The following is a 27,877-nucleotide window of genomic DNA, read 5'->3' on the forward strand; positions in this document are numbered from 1 at the left end:
GACCTGGTGCATCAGTTCAGCCTCCTAAACCAAAACTGAGTTTTTAAACAATAAAAACCTCTGCATGTCAATAAGTGACCTACCGAACATAGCAGTTGTCATCACTACATTGTTATATTGCAGTCAGGCTTGAACAGTGCATCAAAAACCCAGAAGAATGCTAAAGAAATTGTGCCAACAATACCTCCAGCACATTCATCTGGGGAAGGACCTAAAACGTCAACTGTTTTTTCCTTCACAGATGCTGCCAGGCCTGCTGTGCTTTTCCAGCAACTGTTTTAGTTCCCGATTTACAGCATCCGCAGTTCTTTCGGTTTTTATGATGGACTGGAAACCTTGTCCAATTGGCTGAAATGAGTCTCCCCATCAGGTTGCTTTCTCCACTCTTAAAATGGTCAGCACTCCAGGAGCAACTCAAGCAAGATGGTGGCAGGGTAAGATATTCCAGTTGGAGCTCTTCTGCTCGCTAGTTCCTTTTCCTTTCTTTTTCTTTCTTTCTCTCTCCCTCTCCTCTATGCAGTTCCTACCCCTAAACTATTTTTAACTGCAATTAACAACGCTAACCTGAAGAAAGGAGTCATCTCCAGTGACTGGGCGGGAGCTGAGCACCCGGGCCATACCAAAAGAACAAACAAAAGAAAAGTACAGCACAGGAACAGGCCCATCGGCCCTCCAAACCTGTGGCGATCATGATACCCTGACTAAACTAAAAAAAAAACAAACCTTCTGCCCTTATTCGGTCCATATCCCTCTATTCCCTCCCTATTCATGTAACAAACCAGATGCCTCTAAAATGTTGCCAACATGCCTGCCTCCACTATCTCCCCTGGCAGTGCATTCCAAGCTCCTATCACTGTGAAAAACATACTTCGTACATATCCCTCAAACTTTTGCCCTCTCACCTTGAATCTGTGCCCCGTTGTAATTGAAACTTCAACTCTGGGAAAAAGCCTCTGACTATCCACCCTGCCTCAATTTTGTAGACCTCTGTCAGGTCACCTCTCAGCCACCGCCTTTCCAGTGAAAAAATCCTAGTCTTTTTAATCTTTCCTCATAGCCAATGCCCTCTCGACCTGGTGAACCTTCTCTGTACTCTCTCCAAAGCTTCCACATCCTTCTGGTGATGTGGCGACCAAAACTGCACACAATACTCCAAATGTAGCCTAACAAGGTTTTTATATAGCTGCAATATGTTTTGCCAACTCTTGTACCCCATGCCTCTGCCAATGAAGCAGGTATGCCATGTTATGTTAACGTTCCCAACGGTTCATTAGGCAGTGGCTGAGTCGCTCGGTCGGTTGGCCGGCCTGAGAGGCCCAAAGCAGGGCTCTCATTTTCCATGCGGAGTAGGCCCCCTACAGCAGACTGTTGCAGCCCAGAGCAGGACACTCTCGGCAGCATAGCATGGGCCGGAAATCCCGGAGCCGGTCTCTGGCCATGGTATAGCAGCAAAGGTAAGTTGGACTTTAAGTTATCTTTATTTTATTCTGTGAATGGTGCTTATGTACGAGCTACACACCACTTTATTTTGAATGTACATGACAATAAATGATATTCAAGAAAATGTTACAAAGACACTCAGACCTTTTGAAGTTCAGCATCACTGATGTTGATGACTGGGTGAAACTCGCTAACAAACATTTAGTCATGTCAACCTGTCCATCAAGTTCCTTTATGCTTTCACTCTAAAAGCCATAATGATGAGGCACATCAGCAATCAGAAAGTTTTGTTGTTCCAGAAAAACATAGAAACTGCAGCTAATAACTGCACAGGAGCATTTACGCTCTATTCCATTTAAATAACACTACATATTTCACTTTTCTCCCATGAATGCTTCAGTGAAATTGGAACCTCACATTTCATCTTTTGCAAATACAATGGTGCACAACAAGAAAACGTTTGTTTTGCTTGTCACCTGGATTAATACGTAGCAGAATGCAGTTGGTTTTGTTTCCATCGTTGTAAAATCCAGGAAACCTAACAAGTTCTAACATGGATCAATACAGAGGACTATGAAACAAGACATTCCCTTACTTTACTCTCCAAATAGACTAAAAGAACAGACTTATTTCTCATTTCAGTAAAGATCAGAAATCATACTTATCCTCTCATTTGGGCCGAGAGCTTGACTGTGCTAGAATTTTTTTGGTGCTGAAATTGGCATAATTACCAAAAATGATGATAGAGGTTTGAGAATAATTTGCATTCTCCAAGACGTGCATTAACTTTAAAAATAATGTGCTGGGTGGGAATTCCCACCTCGCAACCTCCCGGATAAACCAATCACCAGAAAGACTTACTGCTGATTGTACTTGTGTGCAGGCATTCAGGGAGGCCTGAATATTAAACTGGTATTTTTAAGAGTCAGAGCAACAAGGGGTAGAAAAAATAAACTTTCTGAATTCAATTTTTGCTTTAATTTACTAAGAAGCTGTGTCAAAAGTGGCTTAATATATTCTTAAAGTTAATTCTTACAATTCTTTTGAAAGACACTGCTTGAAACAGTAACTCTTTCTCTCTTCACTATGTTCTCAGATCTTCTGAGCATTTTCCATTCTTACTCAGGAAACTACAGGCCAATCAGTCTAAGCTTGGTAGGAGGGAAACTATCAGAAGCAATTCTGAGGAACAGAATTAATGCACGTTTGGAGAGGCAGGGATTAATCGAGAACAGGCAGTATGGCTTTGTTAAGGGGAGGTCATCTCTGACTAACTTGACCTTATTAGTAAAGGCATAGAATTCAAGAGCGTGGAGGTGATGCCGTAACTATAATACATTGGGTAGGTCACAGCTAGAGTATTGTTTACAGTCCACATCGTAGGAATGGATGTGATTGCAGTGAAGAGGATGTAGAGGAGATTTAACAGGATGTTACTTGGGCTGGAAAGTTTTTCTTATGAAGACGGGAAAGACTGGGGTTGTTTTCCTTGGAGCAGAGGAGATTGAGGAGGGACATGATTGAGATATCCAATATTAGATACTTTCCCACAATGGCGAGTTCAATGACTGTGGAGGGGGCATAGATTTAAAGGTAAGGGGCAGAACGTTTAGAGATGTGAGGAAAACAGTTTTCACAGAGGGTGATTCATATGTGGAATGAATTGCCAGAGGTGGTGGTAGATGCACGTACAGTTACAACATTTAAAAGACATTTGGACAGGTAGACAAATAGGAAAGGTTTAGAAGGATATGGGCCAAATACAGACAAATGGGGCTAGTTTAAGTTTGGGAAACTAGGTTGGCATTGACAAGTTGGACCAAAACAGTCCATTTCCGTGATGTATTTAGTGTTTAGATGTACATTTGTAATGCCAAGGCGTACAAAGCTATGAGCCAAGTGTTGAAAAATGAGATTAGAATAGTTAAGCTCTTGTTTTTGCCCAGCGCAGAGTCGATGAGCTGAAGGGCATCTTCTCTGTAAAGTAGATGTCTATGACTCTATACACCTCAAAAGTAACGTTGATTAGAAGTACACCTATAATGATTAAAAAATTATTTTTAAGACAAGTTTTCAGCTGTTTTAAAGAATGACAAGTGTGTTTTAAGTTAAATTTTACAGTCAGAATTTTTTAAAAATGATATCCAGTTACACAAGCGCAAGGCAGGTTTTACATTTGACGATATGTCCTATTTAAGCAGAAACCAGGTGAAGTTTGTGCTACGGGGAGAGGTTTTCAACTTGCATTAAAAGCATCAAGTGCACCCAAGCAGAAACTTTACACTTTGGTTCCTAAATTTAGGAAATTGTGGCACATTTCACTAGATGTGCAAGCTTGGTGGGTTAGCCACAGGAAATGTAGGTTTACAGGGATAGGGTAAGGGGGTGGGTCAGTATGGATTATGGGCTGAATAGTCTGCTTTCGTACTGTAGGGACTCTACGATCAGATCTGGGCTGTCACAGAATCGCTGCTTTCCTATTCAATTACCACATTCAATATGGTGGTCTACTTCATACTGTTGTTAACATCACGTTTTAATCCTGCTACAGAAAAACAGTATGTTGCTTCCAATAACAGTCAACAAGAGCATTAAAGGAAGGATCTTTTATAGGACTGCACGCAAACAGCGTTCCTCCAGAATCACAGTACATGTTTCACCCAATTCTGGCCATTATAAACTACACCTAGTCACTATGGACCAATAAAAAATAACCCAACTGTAGAAAAAAATAACATGCTAGTTGTACAATGTGGGCTCAAGCTTCCAATGAAGGTCAGCAACTTAAAATATTCTTGGCTTGCAGAACAAAATAAATGAAAACCACAATATAATGGCCCTGACCTCACATGGAAGAGGAAAACTCTTTCAAGTTCAATACAACTAACAGCTTGTCTCTATTTAGCTTTGTTTTAGATCTAGTCTGCACCAGCACACATGCAAGCCCCCAGCCCCCAAACTCGCTTTGCCTTCAGTTACACTTGAGCTCTTTGACTCAAAAGGTCTGGAAAAGATTAAGTGCCTGACCGCAAAGAAAGTCCTGGCACACACTTAAGCCTGTCTGGGATACTTTGGCAATGTTATGTGCAGACTTGCAAGTGGTGGGCCCACACAGGGAAAGCAGGAATAAAAATCTGCATGAGCACGTAAAGGTGCTGTAAACAGTTCCCTAAAGCAAACAGATGCATTTCAATAGCTAACCAACCTTATTTCAGAAAGATTTTTTTCTACCATATTCCAGCAGAGTCCTTATAGTTATTGCCTCTGAAGGTGACAACATGCAATTGAACAGACATTAAACACTAATTTCAGTTTGGGAACCAAATAAGCCAAACAACTGCCAAGAATTAAACCTGGAATATGTATTCATTCTTTTGCAACGTTTATTAACTTACATAGGAAAGGCAAGACAAATTAGCAAGATGAAAAACCCACTTGTGTCATTACAATATTCATACTTGTGGCAAAGGAAGAGTTAAAGCTAATCTTCAGTTGGGGCCCATAATGGTCCTAGGTCAACACTTGTTAAGCTTCAAAGAGTTTCTGTCCTCCCAGCCTGACCTGCTCAGTGATCTGCACACTGTTTTGATTTAGCTCCCGCCAGTTGGAGACTAGCACAACAACACACAGCAAGCTGCTCAGTTTAAAAATTTCCACAAGGAATACTACAAAGTTTGGCTGGACAGCTAAAAAACAAGTCAAGCATTACCTGCAAAGGCTCACTTACCATAACGCGGATCAAGCCTTGGGTCCAACCAAGAGGTGGTCTTGTTTTTGTGGTTTATGTAGTAAATCTCCCCATCTGGGGTAATGCCTTGCTCCCAGCCATCAGGAAGTGGGCCTGAACGAAAAGTAAAGGAATTTATGGTGGGCTGCTAAAAATGAAATTTTGCAAGCTCAATAGTTACATGACTATCAGAAAACAATATTGAAAAAGAATACAAGTAAATTTGTTTTGACATAATTAAAAAACAAAAAACTAAATAAATATTTTAACTTGCTTATTTATGCAAAGCTCTTGCTTGCAACTGTATAGGGGAAATCACTAAAGCGTAATCTTGCCAGAATTATTTTTTAATACAGTTTTGAGACTTGCAATATTCAATTCAGATGCAGCCAGTGAATGAGCCACAGGGGACTGGAAGAACTGAGGTTCAAGTATGTCCCCTTTCACTCCATAAAGGAGCACTGAGGAAGTGTAATAACTACTCATTTCCCCAGATCACTTTTTAAAAAAAAACTGGAGTAGGAAACGGATGGCTTAAGCCCTTACTATCAAATCTTACTCTTTTAATAAGCGTAATACAATAGTGTATTGTGCTAGACTAGTAGAGACATTGTCTCTCCTTTGATTCTCCCATATGGGGAATTATCAACTTAGCTGCGATATTTGACAAGATGCCAAATGGTGGGCTCATCACAACTTGGGAAGAAGGAATCAGAGGATGATAAAACATAGAACCTACAAAGGAATTGTTGACCCATAACTGTTCTGGTCAGTTAGGAAGCTGCTAACCCATCACATGCCCTCCCTCTGAGACAGCAGGGTGGGGGAGGTGGTTTGAAGATTTTTCTCAGAAGAGAGGAAAAACGTTAATCAGAAATTGGTTATAATGCGTTGTGCCAAGCATGGTAATATTACTGGTACTGGAAAACTCTCAGCTCATTTTTTTCAGCTAAACTTTGCGCACTTTTTCTAGGAGTTACTAATGTCACTGGGTATGAATGCTGCTACAAAATACCTCATTCTGAATATCAGAATAGGAAAAAGACACTAATTTGTGAACTTAGGAAAAATCCATAGCACTCAGTTGTTTGAGCAAATAGCACAAAGTTACAATTATCCCTCCACCAAAGCATTCCCAAAATAATACTGCATGAGTATGGGGTGGGCAATCCCAAAATGTTGGCAAGTTTAACCCGATGAGCTATACAAAACCAGAAAAGTCGCACAGCACTAAAATAACTGAGTCTACTATTGTGAGGATATTCAATCGGACTTGTTAATACTCACTGGTAAGTAATCCCATTCCACAGAACAAAGCATCAAGGAAAATGTTATCTCCAAATTTACCAATGATAATAGGAACATACTCCAACAGAGGTTAGGGTTTCTTCTCATTCATGGAATATTACTCACAGAAAGTGAATGGAATTCTACCAAAGTACAGAATCCACCAGACTAAATGAATTTCTGTGAAACAGATTTGAACTTCAGAATTAACTCACTGGAATCTCTCATACCTCTGGAGAGGACTTCAAGACAAATGAGATACCAAGGAATAGACTATCTGCAAATTGTAATTTGAATGTTGCAAATATAGAATTGTCAATGACTAGTAACACCATAGAACACAGAAATGTTACAGCATAAAGAGGTTCTTCAGCCCATCCTGTCTGTGCAGGTTAAATAAACTTGTCACTCGATCTAATCTCGCCATCCAGTACCTAGTGCATAGCTTAGCAGGTTATATAGTGCCAGTATCTCTTAAAAGAAGAGTCAAGGACTTCCGCTTCAACCACAAACTGAACAACTAATTCAATCCACCATCCACCACCTTCTGGAAAGGTGTTTTTTTTATCGTGTCCTTTCTAACCCTTCTACCGATCACCTTGACTCCGTTGCCCCTGATTAACATCTCTGCTGCAGGAAGCAGGTTCTCCTGTCCACTCTACCCAAGTTCTCATGATTTTGCGCACCTTGGCTGCACCATCTTTAGCCTCCTCTATTCTAAGAGAAACAACTCTAGCCTATCCAATTTTTCCTTATACACATTTTCAAGTGCTAGCAATACTCTTGTAAATAAGAACATAAGAACTAGGAGCAGGAGTAGGCCATCTGGCACCTCGAGCCTGCCCTGCCATTTAATAAGATCATGGCTGATCTTTTTGAGACTCGGCTCCACTTAGCTGCCCACTCACCATAACCCTTAATTCCTTTACTGTTCAAATATTTATCTAGTCTTGCCTTAAAAACATTCAGCAAGGTAGCTTCAACCGCTTCACTGGGCAGGGAATTCCACAGATTCACAACCCTTTGGGTGAAGAAGTTCCTCCTGACCTCAGTCCTACATCTGCTTCCCTTTATTCTGAGGCGATGCCCTCTAGTCCTAGTTTCATCTGCTAGCTGAAACAACCTCCCTGCCTCCACTTTATCTATTCCCTTCATAATCTTATATGTTTCTAGAAGATCTCCCCTCATTCTTCTGAATTCTAATGATAATCCCAGTCTACTCAGTCTCTCCTCACAAGCCAACCCTCTCAACTCTGGAATCAACCGAGTGAATCTCCTCTGCACCCCCTCCAGTGCTAGTATATCTCTTCTCAAGTAAGGAGACCAAAACTGCACACAATACTCCAGGTGTGGCCTCACCAGGACCCTGTACAGCTGCAGCATAGCCTCCCTGTTTTTAAACTCCATCCCTCTAGCAATAGCAGTCAAAATTCCATTTGCCTTTTTAATTACCTGCTGCACCTGCAATCCTACTTTTAGCGATTCATGCACAAGGACTCCCAAGTCCCTCTGCACAGCAGCGTGCTGCAATTTTTTACCATTTAAAACATAGTCCATTTTGCTGTTATTCCTACCAAAATGGATGACCTCACACTTATCAACATTGTACTAGACCTTTGCCCACTCATTTAGACTATCTATCTATATCCCTCTGCAGACTTTGTGTCTTCTGCACACTTTGCTCTACCACTTGCCTTAGTGTCATCTGCAAATTTTGACACTCCACACTTAGTCTCCAACTCCAAATCATCTATGTAAATTGTAAACAATTGCGGACCCAACACTGATCCCTGAGGCACACCAGTAGCCACTAGCCACTGACCACCAACCAGAAAAACACCCATTTACCCCTACTCTTTGCTTTCTACTGGTCAACCAATCCTGTATCCATGCCAATACATTACCCGTAATACCGTGCAACTTTATCTTACGTAGCAGCCTTTGATGTGGCACCTTGTCAAATGCCTCCTGGAAATCTAGATACACCACATCCACAGGTTCCCCATTGTCCACCATGCAAGTAATGTCCTCAAAGAATTCCACCAAATTAGTTAAACATGACCTACCCTTCATGAACCCATGCTGGGTGTTCCCAATGGGACAATTTATATACAGATGTCTTGCCATTTCTTCCTTAATGATAGACTCAAGCATTTTCCCCACTACTGAAGTTAAGTTAACTGGCCTATAGTTAACCTGCTTTTTGTCTACTTCCTTTTTTAAACATGGCATCACATTGGCTGTTTTCCAATCTGCAGGAACCACCCCAGAGTCCAGTGAATTTTGGTAAATCTCCTCTGCACTCTCTCTACAGTAATTTTGTCCTCCCTGTAAGCGGTGACTAGAACTGTACACAAACATCCAGTTGTGCTCCAGTCAGTGTCTTATACAGTTCCCACATTTCATCCTACTTTTGTATTTAATAGCTTGCCTAATGAAGGAAAACATCCCATACATCATCTTTACTACATTATCTACCTGTCCTGTCACCTTCAGGAACCTGTGGACATGCTTTCCAAGGTCTCTCACTTCCTCTGCTCCTGTCTACACTCTCCTGTTTATGGTGTATTCCCTTTCTTGGTTTACCCTCCCCTTCTTGTATAAAATCATATTTCTCAGGTTTGAATACCACTTGTCACTTTTCTGCTCTCTCGAGCAAAGCTCTGGCATCATCCTGCGGTCAACAGCATCCTCTGCATTATCAACAAACTGGCAATTTTTGTGTCATTTACAAATTTCCAAATCATGCCTCCCACAGATAAGTCTAAATCATTAATATATACCAAATTGCAAAGGATCAAAACTGAACCCTGCGGAACATTACTGGAACCCACTTTCTATTCCAGAAAACATTCACTGAATATTACCCTGTACTTCCTGTCAGAGCCAATTTTGGTTCCAACTCACTGTATTCTGCTCTATCCCAGTGTTTTAATTTCTCAACTGTCTGCCACTTAGGATTTTGTCAATGCCAGAACAAAATTCACAGAGATCATGTCCACTGTGTGAACTTCAACAATACTCCTGGTTACTTCCTCAAAACATTTAATCAAGGTAATGAGACAAACTACCCTTTATAAAACAATACTGACTACCGCTGGTTAATTTGTGCTCTTCTAATGCCATTTAATTCTTTATCTCAATGTTGATTCGAGTCATTTTCCCAGCACCAAGGTAAGACTGACCAGCCTATAAACACAGGCCGATCCTTCGTACCCTTTTTGAATAAAGGGTACAACATTGCAGACATCTAAACCTCTAGTACCTCAACTGCATCTAGCGAGGATCAGAAAATGATCTATTTTCTCTATTCCTCCCTGCTGTCTTAAACAGCCTAGGATACAATTTATTCAGTCGTAGTGGCATGATTTTATTGGAAAGAAACCAAAGAACTGCGGATAGTAGAAACCAGAAATTGCTGGACAATCTCAGGTCTGGCAGCATCTGTGGAGAGAAATCAGTTAATGTTGAGAGTCTGGTGCCCCTTCTTCTAAACTGGTTTCTGTTGGAATTATTTGTTGCTTGGTGACACTCAGTTTAGTTGAAATTAAGTTCCACAATTTTCAGGCTGTAAGGAAAGCCATTAATTAAAAAGTGTTAATAAATATATATTCCAATTACTGATCAAACATGAATGGGCCACTCAGGACGCTACAACCATAAACAGCAAAACTGATACTACCCATACTAGCACTTTGATGTCTTTCTTTATATCTTCAAAGTTTCTACTCACAAGCAGCCACCTCACCTGCTGGGTTGATGAAGCCCTCTGTATCTGATATATTTTTGTACTTCTACGCTAATCCTCCCCCTCCAAACCAGAATCATAAAGTCCCCCTGATTCTTGCCTTTTACCCCATAAGCTTCCATATTCACCAGATCTATTTCCTCCATGACTGAAACAGTGAAGCCACCAAACATCTCCACCTCCCCTTTCAGCAATGGGAACTGGTGATTCTATCTCCCAAAACTTTGGCCTGCTGCTTAATCACCCCTAACATCCCCTCCCTTTCTTCCTAAAACTTTCCATGCAAATACAGGAAGTGCAATAAGTACCCTTTTACTTCTCACTGTCCAAGGACAGATGTCACAGCAATTAAGGACTGCGTCACATAGAGTGGTTAAAAAGGTGTTTGGCACACTTGCCTTCATTGCTCAGTCCTTTGAGCATAGGCTTTGGGACATTATGTTGCAGTTGTACAGGACCATTGGTGAGGCCTCTTTTGGAATACTGCATCCAGTTCTGGTCACCCAGTTATAGGAAGGATATTATCAAGCTGGAGAAGGTTCAGAAGAGATTCACCAGGATGTTACCAGGTATGGATAGTTTGAGTTATAAAGAAAGGCTGGATAGGCTAAGACTTTTTCCATTGGAGCATAGGAGATTGAGAGACGACCTGATAGAAGTTTATAAGATAACAAGATAGAGTTGATGGCATTTTTAATGTGAGAGGAGAGAGATTTAAAAAAGACACGAGCAAACTTTTTTTTTTCAAGAGGGTGGTTTGCGTATGGAATGAACTTCCTGATGAAGTGGTGGATGCGGATCAATTACAATGTTTAAAAGACATTTGGATGGATATATGAATAAGAAAGATTTGGAGGGATATGGACCAGGAGCAGGCAGGTTGGGACCAGTTTAGTTTGGGATTACGTTCGGCATGGACTCATTGGACCGAAGGGTCTGTTTCCAAGCTGTATGACTCTGTGACTCTCACTTTCTAAATTTAATATACTTTACTCATTTTACAAGGGAATCCTTTCTTCCGAGGGGAGACCAACTGCAGAGGAAATAGCCACTTTACGGAACCCTGGTTCCAAGTGTAAAGTCATTTAAAAATTTTTTCCACCTTGCTCCACTCTGACTTGTCTTTACTCTGCTGTACCCCTAATGGAGCTCAACACAAGTTCAAGAAACAGCAGCAAATCTCTTGGTTGGGCATTTTAGGAACTCAAAGTTAAGTTCTTCTCCCGCTTTATTCGGTTTTGTTTTGTTGGCTTGGTTTTTTTCACTCGTCATTTCTCTATTTTCCTTCATTTTGCATTCGGATGACATCAATTAGGGATCACGTTTAAAATTTTTACTTATTTCTTGACCATTCCAATTGGTCTTGTAGAATGAAACCTTTATCCCTTGATACATTCAGTCCATTATCCAATCAGAGCTTTCATTTCATTCACCCTTTTCCCTCTCACTTGCTCAAAGTCACTGTTCCCCAGTTCCGAAAAAAGATCACAACCAGAAATGTTAACTGTTTCTCTCTCTGCGGTTTCTACCTTAGCAATTGCCCTTCTTTAATATGTTGTGTTTTCATTTTGGATTTCCAGCATCTATAGCATTTTGTTTTAGTGAAAATTGGAAATGATATTAATTCTTGGTTGATAGGCAATGCCCATTTTTGCAATTTAGTTTCTAAGTATTAGTTTGTTTTACTAAAATTTCAACCCCCTCCAACTGAAAACAAATTTTCCTCCAAGTTGGCATTTGTGAGGAAAGCATTCTCCACAAAAAGATAAATCAAAGTGGGATATTGTTCCATGGCCTACCCTCAGTTTGGTCAACTTAAATCTATAAGCTGCAGTAATGAGTACAGCCAACGCAAGTTTACTGTATGGCTCAGTTAAGTTATATTGTCACTCAAAGCCCAAGTGCATTTACAATAAAAAAAAAGAACAGCAATAAGGAACAATACAGGGATGAAGATAGATACATTCTTACAGCCCCATCTCTAGCCGAGTTCTTCAGATAAATTCACAGACAATAGAAGACTGCTGCACGTTTTTAAATTTCAACATACAGTATTAAAATTTCACTCCCAACTGCTCTGCTCCTTGAGATGGTTCATGAAATCTAACTTTCTGAATCTGGCCACTAAGAGCTGTAAGAACAGCCTGTATTTTCTTATTTAAACAGGGGGGATCTGACTTGTTTCTAGCGCAGTTGAGACCCTGTAAGAAACCTGATAAACGTAAACCAATGCTTTGCTGCTCTGCGAAAACCAGAAACATGTTCTGCTGTGAAGGTACTTCAATAGATTGTGCAAGAACCTGGGTTCACTTCATGTCAGATTCCAATTCAAAGTGTGCCATTAAATAATAAAAACATGGCAATCTTTTCTGAACATAAGACCTGAAGCTCAATTCTTCAAGCAAACATCAAATACTCAATTGCTGAAGGACTATTTTTCAAATATCTGAATGCTGCCTCAAATTGAAATGAAGGTAAACATTAAAGAGTACAAACAAAAATATCAGATAGTCTTGAAAAACTGTAACACATTAGCAAAGCATTCAGCTCATACTTAGTTATGCTTCACTAAAGCAAATATAAACTAATTGCCATGCCATCTTTGTGTTCTCTCAATCTCTCCTGAAGGCAGCAAACCATGGTGGAAGGTGATAGGCTTCCCATACCTCGCTCACGTCACTACTCTCCCCATGAGCTCGAGCAATAAATGTCAGCACATTACTGGACTTTAAGGGAGGCAGAACTACAATGCAAAATGAGACCCTTCAGTCCATCATGTCTATTGCAGCATGTTGAAGAATTGTACATTTAGTCCCACTCTCCTACTTTCTTTCATAGTCTTGAAAATTTACTGTGAGGAGATATCCATTTCCCTTTTGAAAACTTCTATTGATCTGTTGCCATAACCCTTTCAGGTGATGACTCAGGTTTCAAGACTCCGCTACACAGCCTGGTTGCCAATGTGATTTTATTTCAACCATTCCAACTGTTTCCATCGCCACTGGAAGCATCAGGCATCCAAGCATTTAGGGATAATTGAACAACAATTTACACATTTGGGACTCAGGAACATGGAAGGCAAAAGCATTACTCTTAAAGAGTAATGAATTCACTGTGCACTAAAGAGATCATGAGTCTGTATGGTTGCTAGGTATGCAATGTTGGGAACCTCGTTACAGGAAGAACATTTGAGCATGCACTGTCCAGGATCATATTTTCCTTCTTGAGGGGGCTCTTCATGAGATTTTCTAGGGGGACACTGATTTTTGAGAATTACTTTTTAGGGCTCTTTTCCATTCTCTGCCAAACTGATATATTAGGTGCCCTTTCATCAGAACGGGATTCACCAGAAGTGTCACTGGACTTAAACGCTGTTTCTCTCCCCACATATGCTGCCAGACCTGCTGAGTTTCACCAGCAATTTCCATTTTTGCTTCCAATCTCCAGCATCCACAATTCTTTGTTTTATTGATTGAGTAGGTGATTCAGTGCTGCAGTAGCAATATCTTTTACACTTGTGTTGACAACTGGGAGATGAGGGCTCACGCTGAACCAGAATTAGAAGAATTCATCAACATCCTTAATTATTAACCTATTAAATTTAAAACCATAACACAAATAAGCTTTTTTTGTAGACACTACATATTTGAATTAGCACATGATGAGACAATACTAAAGCTTTAAGAGGTGTATTTTGTCCTTTTTTGAAAATGAAGAAAGGTTGATAGAGATGCCTAGGGATCTGCTCGAAGTCAAAAAGTATACAGCTTGTGAGGCCTTGCTTTTTTTTTTAAAAAAAAGTTAGAACAATAGAAGCAGCTTGAATGGGTGGGGCCAAACTCCCACAGAACCAGGACTTCTAGTTTTAGCTATCTGCAGTTGTTAAGGTCTTGAAGTTTGATGTGGAAGCTCTTAGTCCTCTCTATTACAGCTAAAAGTTAGGGTTCTCTTCCTGTCGGTAGAATTGCATGTGAGACAATCAATTTTACTGAATTTACCTTGGCCAAGGGTGTATTATGGGATGTTACTATATTGGAACAGTTAATTAGTAGTTAACATTTATTATTCTGTTAAGCATTTCAATAGAGTTACAGTTAAGCCAATTCTTTTTTCATTTTGTCTGCATTTTAACTGGTGTCCAAATAAAGTGCGTTTCGCTTAAAGTCGAGTAGTTTGACCAAATGAATTGCATCTGGAACACAATGCCTCAGACTTACCTTTAAGAAAAGGTAACGGTCTAGACTATCATCTTAACATATTTTGAGGGAGTTGGTCTGTGTCCATAACAATGATAACAGACAAAAGTTAGCAAAAGGTTACTTTCTCCCCCCCCCCAAAACAACAGATACGTACTTCCACACAAAATGCCATCAACCTCAACACCCCTTTCTCAGACTGGTGAGGTCATAGCTAATACACTTTCATCACATAGCCATAAAGCTAGAACATTTCAACCAGGCACTCATTAGTAATGTCAGTGCATTTTGAACGTCAAAATTAGATTTAAATTACTCTATTCTCTCCTTTGCCTCATTCTTCCAATCTCATGGCTGAAAACAACCTGTTATCCCAGGTGACAGCAATCCTGACAATACCTTTACAACATTACTTACCTCACAGCAGCTCCTCCAATCACAGGTTGCTTCTTTACCATGTTGGTTGTCACTAGATTCACTCAAAAAGTTGGGTGAGAAACAGTGTGTGCTTAGAGAAGCGCAAGAGAGACAAAGTCTGTTCTCAGAGTAGTAGTTCCGGACAGGTTCAGGGATGGGAGTGGGAGAATGAAATGGCCTTTTTCTCATTTGTCTCAACATTAATTGACTTTTCTGGGCCATACTGGGGGCAATTTCATCTTCTGCTTGTACATTTTAAGCACTGGTGCTAGAAGGGTCAAAGTAGTTTAAGAAAACAGCAACTCATCATCCTTGTACAAACGGCTTGAACAGAAATGGTAGGGTTGAGACAAGTGGGAGTGGGAGAGAGAGAGATATCCAAGAGGATTTCAAACTTGGGGAGAGAAAAGTTCTTCAGAAGGTAAACAGTAATTAATCAATTAAAAAATGTACATATAGTTAGCTATACCAATGAAAGTACACATCCAAAGGCATTACCGAGGCTGGCAAATCATGGGATTCACACCTCAAAAGGGAAGATAATATAACATTAAGAAGAATTTAGCAGCTATTTAATAAAAAAAGAAAATGCTGGAAGATCAGGAAACATGATTGGAAAGTTAAGAGTTAATGTTTCAGGTTGATGACCTTTTGTCAGAACATTAGATTTGAAATGACACGTGTTCAAACCAAGGTAGGACTTGTACAGTAAATGGTAAGGTCCTGAGTGTTATGGAACAGAGAAACCTAGGATTACAAGTACATAGTTCGTTGAAAGCAGGTAGACAGGATGGTGAAGGAGGCATTTAGCATACTGGCCTTCGTCGGTCAAGGCATTGAGAATAGGAGTTGGGACATTACGTTACAGTTGTAGAAGTTTTTGGTGAAGTTGCACGTGGAGTATTGTGTACAGTTTTGGTCATTCTGTTATAGGAAAGACATGGTTAAACTGGAAAGTGCGCAAAGTAGATTCATGAGGATGTTGCCAGGACTAGTAGGCCTGAGTAATGGCGATAGGTTGGCCAGGATAGGACTTTATTCCTTGGAATGTAGGAGAATGAGAGGTGACCTTATTGAGGTGTATAAAATCATGAGGAGCATAGATAGAATAAATGCATATAGCCTTTTTCCCAGGAATGGGGAATTGAAAACTCGAGGGCATAGGTTTAAGGTGAGAGGGAAACGATTTGAGGACCACCTGAGGGGCAACTTCTTCACACACAGAGAGTTGCGTATATGGAATGAGCTGCCAGAAAAGTGGTTGAGGCAGGTACACAGCGAGATTTAAAAAACATTTGGATAGGTACATGAATGGGAAGGGTTTAGAAGGATATGAACCAAATGCGGGCAATTGGGACTAACTGAGTGGGCACCATGGACCAGTTTGGGCCAAAGGGCCTGTTTCCAAGCTGTATTACTTTATGACTTTAAAGAAGCTTGTTGCCACAGATGCGCACTTGCCAAACAGTAAGTTTCTCTCTGGTCTTCCCTATTGAGTAATCATATCCATCTCCCCCTTCTATTTGTCTCCCCATCCAAATCCTGTAGCAAGTGAGTTAATTGAAATGGGAGATTTTCATCTGCTATTTAACATGCAACTTATCAATTTCTGTTTCCAGTTGTGAATTTATTCACCCTCACCCACTGAGCAATAAAACAAAATTTACAACCAACATTTGTTCTTTCAATTCACTTTCGACTTCTGGCTACAGTTCACCCTTTCACACCCTTTTCCAGCTCCATGCTGTTACCATAACCAATCTGATACCTCAAAAGCCTTCTCCTTCTTGCTAGACAATTTTCAGTGACATTGCTTGTAACAAATACCATGAATTTTATTTTTAAGTCAAGCAAGATTGTAGGGTGGGCAATAGAACCAATCTGGAGTGGGGAAGAAAGTCGAAGATTCAAACCTGAGGAGATTTGTGGGAACAAGGAGGGGAACTTCAGATCTGTAGATTAGAAGTTTTTGAGACCGAGGCACACAAAAGCCAAATATTAATCAACGATAAATATCTTCTGTATCCTTAGGTACAATGTAGACACAGCCGTCATTAAATGCTGATTGCATGACAATAGGTGGTGCTGACTGAGAGTGGGGCTCCACCCATTGCGTGTCAGAATTGCTGACCCCCTGCAACAGCCAGGCATTGAATACCATGATCTAATATTCGGCATTCCATTTCTTTAAAGTTACTCAGTTATTGTTCTCTTAGCTTTTGCGTAAGATGGTAGTAGCTACATGGCCCAATTTGCTTTTCTATCACGCACTCTCCAATAATTTAACAGAAGCCTCTATTTCCAATCATGTGGAAATGGGAAAATGGTAGCATGATGGCCACGTCACTGGATTAGTAATCCCGAGACACAGGCTACTGCTCTGGGAACATGGGTTCAAATCCCATCACGGTAGCTGCTTGAGTGGAATTCAAAACTTAATTACCATTGAAAGCCAGTCTTATCGATTGTGACCATTAAACTATCGTTAATTGTAAAAACACCTCTGGTTCACCTATTAAGGAAGGAATTCTACCATCTTTACTCTGTCTCGCCTAAATGCAACTCTGGACCCAGAGCAATATGGTTCATTTGCAAGTGCCCTCTGAAATGGCTGAGCAAGCTACACAGCTCAAAGGTAATTACAGGTGGCAGCAAGTGCTGACAATGCCAGTGACAGCTGCATCCAAGGAAAGAACAAAAAATTCCCACCCAGGCGTGTTGTATCGGGAAAACACGAAGGATCTGAAATGTCAAGCATGGAAAGAGAATCAACTGGATTAGAATTTTTTGAACCAACTGATTGGAAAGCGAACCTATTCCAAAACTCTGGCATAGAATGTGCTTGCTACAAACTGAACTATAATAGTACAAAGATCAAGACTGACCAGCAATGAGATTCGCCATTCCTTGACGTTGTGCTAATCAAAACAGACTTGCACGTCGTAAGATAGGATACAAAAGCCAAACTTTTCTCCCACTCTTTCCCTCAAAAACCCTTGAAATAATATTTTGAAATGATAAGCAAATATGAACAAAAGCAATGAGCAGACGAAGCAGATTAAGACAGATAAGATGAAGAGTGGGGACAGGGAGGCATGGAGATTGGGGTAGGGGGTTAAAGACATGAAGGAGTTGATAGTAAAGGGCAAACCAATTACTTGAGAAAAGCCTGCGACTCAGGAGCAGTCAGAAGTGTTAATGATCTAGGATACATCTGGCCATCCACGTGCTTGCTTTTGGGAGCCAAGAAAAAAATGGCCAGACTGATCAAAACAGACCGAGAGGGAATAGATTTAAAATAACATGCAAATGAAACAAGGGAGATGTGGGGAAAAATGTTTTCACAACACGAGTAGCTAGGGTATGAAATGCACTGCCTGGAATGTGGTAGAGGGAGGCTCTATTGAAGCATTTAGCAGGGCATTGGTGGACTTTAGACAGAATTGGTGTGCAGGAATATGGGGAAAGGCAGGAAATTGGCACTAGGTAATACAGTACAGGCTGAATGGTCTCCTTCTGTACTATTAACAATTCTGTGATCAGCAATCTGGTAATGCTTTTTTTTTGTCACTAACATTATATGTTTGCTAGAAACATTTTCAAAGTAAAGTATATGCAATGTTGTGAATATTTGGATCAAATTGATTACATAAACAATGAAATTGTTTGCAGAGATTCAATTAGTTGTCTCTGTGCTGGTAGCTGTTGACTAATTAATCAATCACTTCATTACAGAAAGATTGAATTTAAAAACTTCCTTCAGCAGTTTTTTGTGAATAAGAAGTTGCAGCCAATCAGGATTTTATAGTGAAATAAATCTGATTATATTCACTAAAACTGAGCAGTATACGGAGCCTGTGCAAAAGGCAAACCATAATGTACAATTCATTCAACAAACCAACGTTTAGAATAATAATTAGCCACTGTTTTTAAGTGAATAAGTATACAGTGACACAAACAGAATGATTACCACAGAATTCCAGAAACAAACAGTCCACAACCTTCCTTTGAAAATAACACCAAAGCGGTTTTTAATTTGAAAAAAAACAAGTCAGATCTTAAGAACATTTCAGGTTGAAAACTGAATTACTTGCATAGAATAACAACCAAACAGATCACTCAGCTCTTATAACCAGCTCGTGTTGGAGCTTATCTGTCACGAACAGTAGTTCTCTTTCCCTGATCTCATCTTGTTCCCGTGCCTTTTAATTCTCTTTTCTTTCAACCATGTATCCAGCCTGTTCATAAATAATGACAAAGACTCTGCTTCAATCACCAACTTCGGCACTATGTTTGATGGCTTCTTCACATGCCTGGATTTTTTAAAAAAAATCTTCCCCTCTGTCTTAAATTTCTTCTGTTTAATTTTATAATGGTGCCCTTTCTTCTGGACTCAGTCACTGGAAACTGTCTACCTTCATAAATATTTGAAGAAACAGAGTGAGTATTTCTGAAATCAACTTAATCTCAACTATTCAAAACAACAGATTCAACATTTCAGGCTTTTTTGTATTTGCATTTCTTCATACAAGACAGCATCTTTGCTAATCTGCACTGTACTAATAGTGTCTCTCTATATTGTGGAACCAAACAATACACAGCACTAACTCCTGGTCTGGCTGTGGATTGTGATTTTATATTTTGGTCTTTGTAACTCTCACTAAAAATGCCAGAACTTGAGTTATCCAGTTAATGAGCTCATTTTGTCTCATGAACCCGAACACTGAAATGGCTCACTCTTCCAGAGCACCTATTTTTCTGGTCACAGTGTATTTTATTTTCTTTAAAAAGACTTGAATTCTCATGTACTGACACTGAATTCTCTTCTTTTGTCAACGTCATCTTGAACCCCCTTCAGACTTCTAAAACTACTCTGTATTCAAATTTTCAGACAAAACTAATTCCTCTAGCTCTACACATCACTGAGGAACAATGCACAGGGTTGTGCTGGATCAGAAATCTTTATAATGTTGAAAAATGAGTTATTTGGTAACCAAAGGAAATACAGAATTCAAGAAAGTGAAATCCAACAAACCACATGTTTCTTAAATAAGAACTGCACTACTGTCATTAAATCCATTTGCGTTGACATACTAATGGAGGACACTTAAATAAAGAAAATTGGCTTAAAAATGTATTAGCATTTTTGAGTAGTAGTTGCCAGATTAAACTAAATGCATAACTAAACCTGTGACCAAACCCCAAGTTAGCATTAAGACCTTTTACTAGATAGCTTGTGCTGAATGATAGAAGTGATCATTGCTGCACTGGGGATTTTACCGTTACTGTTTATACACCGAAATATAAACACACCCACACACATTAAACAAAATGAATATGTTAGATTCTCGTGGCAGTGCTACCAAGGCTGGAGAATAATATTCTGGAAAGAGAACAAACGGACAAACCAACGTCTTTCATCATGCGAGTCTATGACACTGTCAAGTGGGAAATAAATGACTAATTGCTACAACTGCTCCTACTTTGCAAGGCTGTACTTCCTTTCAAATCAAAGTCTAGACAAGTGAAGTGCACAGAATAACTAATATATTTGAAGAGAGATTGCGTGCTGGGTTTACAAATGTTTCTTCATTTCCTTCTTTTTCAATAATTTCACCACCCACTATCTCACTTCCCATATCGTTTTTCTCTGCTTACCTGAAGATGTTGTGTTCATTAGGTTCTGCTGCAGAGACGCTGGGCTGGCAGGAGTATTTGAATTTAATACAGACATAGGCTTTCTTGGGTCTTGCCATGTTGTGGTCTGTTCAATGTGACTACAGAAAAAGAAAAGTTAAACAGTCATGTGGTCATGTCCATAACTCTGAACATGAGAAAATGATTATGTAGCAATATTGACAAATCAAATTTGTTCTGTGAACCACAGAACCAGAACACTTCCAAGAGTACACTGCCAACTTTGCCCACTCACTCGACATGCCTATATTCCTCTGTAGCCTCCTGGTACCATCTTCAGTACCATTTGCCTTCTCACCTATTTTTGTCATCTGCAAACTTAGTGATGGCACATTCGCTTCCTCACCCAAGTCTTTAATATATTGTAAATAATATGGTAAATAAAATTAAATATTCTGCGCTGATCCCTGAAGCACTACCTTAGTTTAATAGGTTCCATCCTGAATGTGGCCCCTTTATCATAATTCTGTTTTCTATTAGTTAGCCAATCCTCTATTCATGTCATTATACCACCCCTAACAGCCTGGGCTCTTGACATCGGACACAAGAACACGTGCAATCGGAAAAGGAAAAGACTCAACTGACCCTTATCTTCGAGGTACAATTCACTTTATTAGAGTTCAACCATCCATCTAATTAACCTTATATGAGAATGCTCAGAATAAAACCTCATTTTTAATGCAAACTTAACATTATTCATCCATTTTCACTACTTCACCAGATTTGCCCTTCTTCCCTCCAGGCTTTTTGTTGGTCCAGCTCTCCAAGCCCCAGAAGGCTAGAACAAATGCACCTGGGTTTTTTAAATTTATTCTGTGGATGTGGGTATTGCTGGCTGGGCCAGAATTTGTGATCCATTTATTGCCTTTACAAAGGTGCTGCTGAGCTGCCTTCTTGAACCACTGCAGTCAATTTGGTGCAGGTAGTATGCCATCCTTTCAGCATAAAACGTACAACTCTGCTGGAGGTGGCTTACAAAATCCAAATTTAAAACATCTTCTGCATCTGCAACCTTTTTTATTGCTACAACAGACTTACTGAAGCTGGGAGGTAGTGCTGCCACAGCACACCGTATCACCTGAACTACAGTGGTGCAAAGCTGCACCTATTAGCTATTTCTCAGGGCAATAACTGTGATTCTGCCCAAATTCCATGAGCAAATTTGACTTGGTTAGGCCACAGCTGGAGTACTGTGTACAGTTCTGGTCACCCCACTATAGCAAAGATGTAATTGTACTAGAGAAGGTGCAGAGGAGATTCACCAGGATGTGGCCTGGGATGGAGCAGACTAGCCATGAAGACAGGCCAGTTGAGCTCAGGTTGTTTCCTTTAGAGCAGAGAAGACAGAGGAGGACCTGATTGAGTTGTATAAGATTATGAGGTTGATGGACAGCACGGATAGCAAGTAGCTGCTCCCTTTAGTTTGGTTGAAGGGTCAATAATAAGGGGGCATAAATAGGGTAAATAGACAAGGTCTTTTCCCCGGGATGAGACAGTCCAAAACTAGATGACATAGGTTTAAGGTGAGAGGGGAAAGGTTTAGAAGGGACTTTTCATGCAGAGCGTACTGCATGTATGGAATGAGCTGCCAGAGGAAGTCATGGCGGTTGATACAATAAAAAATTTAAAAGGCATCTGGATGTGTGTATGTATATGGAGAGTTTAGAGGGACATGGGCTAAATGCTGGTAAATGGGACTAAACTTATTTAGGATAGCTGGTCAGCATTGTCGAGTCAGACCGAACGGTCTGTTTCCATGCTGTATATCTCTTACTCTATTTGAAGAGAAAAGATTTCACCCAGAAGGTAGTGGGAGTCTGCAATGCACTGTCTAGGAGGGAAGTTGAGGTGGGAAACTGCACAACTTTTTAAGTAGTACATGGATGAGCACTTTAAATGTCATAACAGTCAAGGCCATGGGCCTAATGCTGGAAAGTGGGACCAGTGTAGATTAAGTAGTTTTTGTCTGTGCAGACTCAATAGGCTGAAGAGCCTCACCTGCACTGTAGGATTCTGCGATTTAAATACACTGCATTATGAGCAATTAGAATACTGTGCATTAGAGCAAGACGACTAAATCTTGCATTGTGTTGTGATTCATTCTGTAGAAACCCCTCTATAACCTGAAAGAGATATGCTCTGATAAAATGATGGATTTTCTAACATCCTATCTGCACACCACAACCATTGCACACCACATTAATGTTTATATTTTACTGAAATCTTAAACAAAGCTTTCCACTCAGATATTGCTCGATTGTTCATTCTGCGGCTCCTGATAAAAATAACTATACTCCATTACCCTCCAGTGCAATTTGCTGCTTGTGTAGAGAAATTTTAAATAATATAGAATACACATGACCTGCAGTGTGATTAGTTCGTAAGACTTCCAAGGATGAAGACGGCTGTTGTAAAATTTAAACAGATGTGCTCAAAAAAATCTATCCAACACGTGCACAATATAAAGCACAGCAGTAAGACTTGCTTCTCAACTGAGCCACATGCACCCAATCTACTTCAACTGCAGCATGTCACATTTCATGCAATGACTTGAATTTATATAACACCTTTAATATATACTAAGTGTAGTAAAATACTTAAAAGTAGCATTCTTACAAGAGAGAGAAACTGGTAGGTAGCTGTGTAGAGAGTCGCACAAGCAACCAAACATTTTGTTCAAAATGTTGGTTTTCTAGGGTGCCTTGGGAGAAGAGGCACAGAAGCAAGGACTGGGGAAGCAATTCCATAGCTTCGGGCTAGGCAACTACAGGTATAACCAACTCAGAAGCAATACAAACTGGGAGGAGCAAGAAGCCAGAATTGAAGGAAGTGAAGTGGTCTTAGAGAGTTTGAGAGTTGCAGGATAAAAAAATGAACTAGCAAAATTTTGAAATAAGTATAGTGCTGCACCATGACTAAATATATATCCACAATCTCAGGTGTGAAAGTTAAGTTGCTGAGTTATTCTTGTAAACCTACCAATCACACGCTGATGAATGCCAACAAGTACTTTCAAGTCTCTTTTACTAAAATATCACAACTTGCAGGAGAGCTTTGTGCAAGTTTTCCAAAAAATTCACATTTCCTACAGTTGGTGACATACATGATAACACTCCCTGCACTGATATTGCATACTTATTATTTATATATTCCATTAAAGCACTACCCATGACAGCCCCTCTTTTTCTCTTAAGTAGAGTATCTCATGCCAAGAGTATTTACATGTAGCATAACCAAATTGTTGCGAACATGTTTACTTGGAAGTTAGACCTCCACTCTACTTGAGACCCTAAGAGTTTTACTAGAACACCATCAACTTTTTCATATTAAAGTTCTAAGATCTAGAATTATCACGATAGTATTCTTTCTTTTCAATGAAAATGTATGGGTACCAAGTGCTATGGCATCTGTCTTCACAATTTTTCACCAATTTCACACTCAGACTGTACCTGTGAACATTACTAATGCTACTGCAGTTGGATAATTCACTTAGTCGAAATCGGTTACTCTTCAATATTACTTCATGACCGGTCATTAATTGTTATTAGCCCAGTTGATGGTAAGACTGGACAAGTCAGATTCCAGGCTGGAACCTGGCTTGACAGCCTAAATGTTTTATTTTTGCAATCTGGTCCATCACTGAACATATTCACATGAGTATATCAAAATACTTTTAGCAAAAACACAGCAAAACTTATTACACACAAAAAAAAAGTTATGACATGTATTGACAATTATCGTCAATAGCCAGGAGACATTTAACCCTTTTCCTCGAAGCATCACACCTATCTTCACTTTAAAACTTCTTACTAACATTTCTTTTCAGCAACCATCAACAAGTTCACCAGATGTGATTTTCTCCTAGTCTCTCAGAAACACAGAGACACAGGCTAACTCACTGACTTTTCTTACTGAACCTTTAAACTCAGGCTTTTTCCAGCGCTGTCTATTTGGACTGCTAATTAAGGAGGCTCATGGAGATAACAAGTCTTTTTTCCAGATCTAATAGCCTGGGAACTGCCAAATCAAAATAGCTTTCAGCCAGTATGGATTTTACTGCTCAGGTGAGCCAGCTTGCAGCCCTGGCCCATGTCTGTAGATTGTAAAAATTCAGCTTAATAAACATTTCAGCAGTTACCTTCACACTTAGCTCGAGTCACATGCTTTCTTGGAGACGCTATTTTGAACTCTTAAAAAGGACTTTTGAACCTTTCAAAGAGAGTCACCTTCACAGAACCAAAAGCAAACACATTTATCGCTACTTTAGATTCAAAGTTCCCAAAATAATGTAAATACAACATTATGAACCTTCACAGAATTCATGTAATGTTGGGTTGCTGCAAACTTTAGATACTTCAGTAGGAAGAAACTTTAGTAGGTAGTAGTGTAAAATTGGCATACTTCCATGCAATTCTACAAAGACTTCATCTTACTCTCCTTCTCCAGTACTTTTTCCTGCAGTGTCATAGTCCCAGACAACTGAGCACTTATGTATAAATCTGTCACTGCAACAAAGACATACATATTCCACATCCTAACAATTAACTGATGGAAACAGGCTTTTTGATTTATCAGTTGTTCATGCATTTGCAAAACCCAAGATAAAACATCTGTTAGGTACCTCAACCAATTTAGGTAATCAGTCAAGCTCATAATGTGACTTGTTTACACTTGCCAAAGTGTAAACCATTCACATTCATTTGCAGGGACACATGCACTGTAACAAAACATGTTCAAGCCTTGCACCATTCGTGAATTACCAGGTGCTTGTGAAGCCTAGAGTTTACCACTGTTTTCTGCAATGGCAATGTTTCAAACAGAGTCAAATTGCCAACTAATCAGCACCCTTTCCTCCTGTGCTATCAACTTTTGTTCTGGGGAGTGCAGATGAAAAACTTTGGCAATCAAATTCTGTGCTTCAAAACAACTGTTTATTTGCTGACATGCAACTATGTAGTCTCCTCCAAGCTGACATGATTGCTCAAGTCCCAAAAAAACAATAACGTGGCTAGCACTAGTCTCAAATCTCAAGCTTTTGGTCATCTGTCTGAATATCTGGTCAGGTGGGTCAACATCAAATGCTTGGTTGATGATGCTCCTGCAAAGCACCTTAATCCATTTCAGGTTTGAAATGTAATTTAGATATTAATACAAACTACTGTTGATCAGATCTTTCATCAGCATTCAGGAACTTCAACTGGCAGTAGATAGTGCTGAGCTTGTTGATTAAGCTGGCCAATAACAACTCCATCCAGTGTAAAACTCACCTACATTTCTGCTACAGATCACCAAATAGTGGTATGGCATAGCATCCACTTTGGATTTTACAGGTTACCCTAGAGACAGGAAGCCAACACTGCATTTTACAAAGTGAATTCTAGATCAATGCTAAAGTGACTTCTACACAATATTCAACGTTACTTTTTAATGTGCTGGCAGTGTCCATCAAGATTTACCCAGTAGCTGCAGTACAATTTGCAGCACAAGTTTGAGGATGCTGACTGGGGCCTCTGGACTTTTGTTTTTTTAAAATCCAATAGAGGCAATATGGACAATATGGGCATTGTTGACTGGCCAGCATTTATTGCCCATCCCTAGTTGCCTTTGAGTAGGTGGTGGTGAATTGCCTTCTTGAACCGCTGCAGTCCACCTGATGTGGTTCATCCACAAAGCCATGAGGGAGGAAATTCCAAGATTGTAACCCAGTAACAGTGAAGGAGCGGCAATATATTTCCACATCAGGATGGAAAGTGGCTTGGAGGGGAACTTGAAGGTGGTGGTGTTCCTACATATCTGCTGCCCTTGTGCTTCTAAATGGAAGTGGTTGTGGGTTTGAGGATCTTCAGTGAATTTCTGCAGTGCATTTTGTAGATAATACACTCTGCTGGCTACTGAGCATCGATGGAGGAGGGGGCAGATCTAGTGTCAATCAAGCAGACTGCTTTGTCCTGGATCGTGTCAAGCTCCTCAAGTGTTGTTGGGACTGCACTCATCCAGGCAAATGGGGAGTATTCCATCACATTCCTGACTTGTGCCTTGTAGATGGAGGACATGCTTTGAGGAGTCAGGTGGTGAGTTACTTGCCACAGACTTCCTAACTTTCAATCTGCTCTTGTAGCCACTTTGTTTATGTGATGAGTCCAGTTGAGTTTCTGGTCAATGATAATCCCCAGGATGTTGATAGTAGGGGATTCAGTGATGGTAACATTGTTGAATGCCAAGGGGCAGTGGTTAAATTGTCTCTTATTGGTGATGGCCCTACCCTGGCATTTGTGTGGCACGGCTATTACTTGCCACTTATTGGCCAAGCCTGGATATTGTCCAGATCTTGTTGCATTTGAACACTGAGTATCTCAGGAGTCACGAAAATCCCAAATCCAAGAGTAACAAAAGATTGCGCACTTTTAACACTGAATATATTTAAAATGGGAGCAGGCAGGCTTGAACCTGACCAAGATGAAAAATCTACGTGCACATTCATGTCAGACTGTAAGGATGCTGACTCAGTACATTTAATGGACCAGAATACAAAGTGGAAATATTCATTAAAATCTTGGGTCTGTTACAGCCATGTAGCAGACTAGTAGCAGAGAAGCTGGAAAGATAAGTTAGTTTGAATTCTTTCACAGGGCATGTGTCAAGATTCAGGGCTTCCATGAAAGAAACAATGCATGGTAGACTAGTTAACAAGGTTAGGTCACATGGAATATAGGGAGAACTAGCTATTACAATACAAAGTTGGGTAGGAGGAGGAGAAAGAGGGTAGCGGTGGTGGAGGGCTGCTTTTCGGACTGGAGGCCTGTGGCCAGCGGTGTGCCGCAGACAGCGGTGCTGGGTCCACGGCTTTTTGTCATTTATATAAATGATTTGGATATGAATATAGGAGGTATGGTTAGTAAATTTGCAGACGCCACCAAAATTGGAGGTAAAATGGACAGTGAAGAAGGTTGTCTCAGAGTCCAATGGGACCTTGATCAGATGGACTGCTGAGCAGCAGATAGAGTTTAATCCAGATAAAGGTGAGGTTTTGCATTTTGGTATAGCAAATCAGGGTAGGACATATACACTTAATGGTAACCCGGGGAGTGTTGCTAAACAGAGAGATCTTGAGTCCAGGTTCACAGTTCTTTGAAAGTGGAGTTGCAGGTAGACAGAACAGTGAAGGCAGTGTTTGGTATGCTTGCCTTTATTGGTCAGTGCATCAAGTACAGGGAATTGGGATGTCATATTGCACCTGTATAGGAATTGGTTAGACGACTTTTGGAATACTGCATTCCATTCTGGTCTCCTTGCTGTAGGAAAGATGTTGTTAAACTTGAAAGGGTTCAGAAAAGATTTGCAAGGATGTTGCCAGGGATGGGTGTT

General features: G+C 40.1%; 2 protein-coding genes across 6 annotated transcripts in view; both read right to left on the bottom strand.

The window, feature by feature from the left end:
* cep126 (centrosomal protein 126) overlaps window positions 1–27,877 on the bottom strand; it is a 333,901-nt gene that overhangs the window by 54,063 nt on the left and 251,961 nt on the right. The window lies entirely within an intron of this gene.
* The window catches only part of yap1 (Yes1 associated transcriptional regulator), a 110,816-nt gene that overhangs the window by 30,281 nt on the left and 52,658 nt on the right, over window positions 1–27,877 (bottom strand). The window contains exons 2-3 of one of the 2 annotated variants that reach the window (XM_020537323.2): window positions 20,474–20,592; window positions 5,168–5,281 (exon numbers count right to left, since the gene is read on the bottom strand). In XM_020537323.2, the coding sequence (XP_020392912.1) occupies window positions 5,168–5,281; window positions 20,474–20,592 (233 nt within the window). The remainder of the gene's footprint in view (window positions 1–5,167; window positions 5,282–20,473; window positions 20,593–27,877) is intronic. The other variant, XM_048597777.1, reaches the window with a different exon arrangement.

This window comes from Rhincodon typus, chromosome 6, assembly GCF_021869965.1.
Source record: "Rhincodon typus isolate 14 chromosome 6, sRhiTyp1.1, whole genome shotgun sequence".
Classification (NCBI taxonomy): Eukaryota; Metazoa; Chordata; class Chondrichthyes; order Orectolobiformes; family Rhincodontidae; genus Rhincodon; species Rhincodon typus.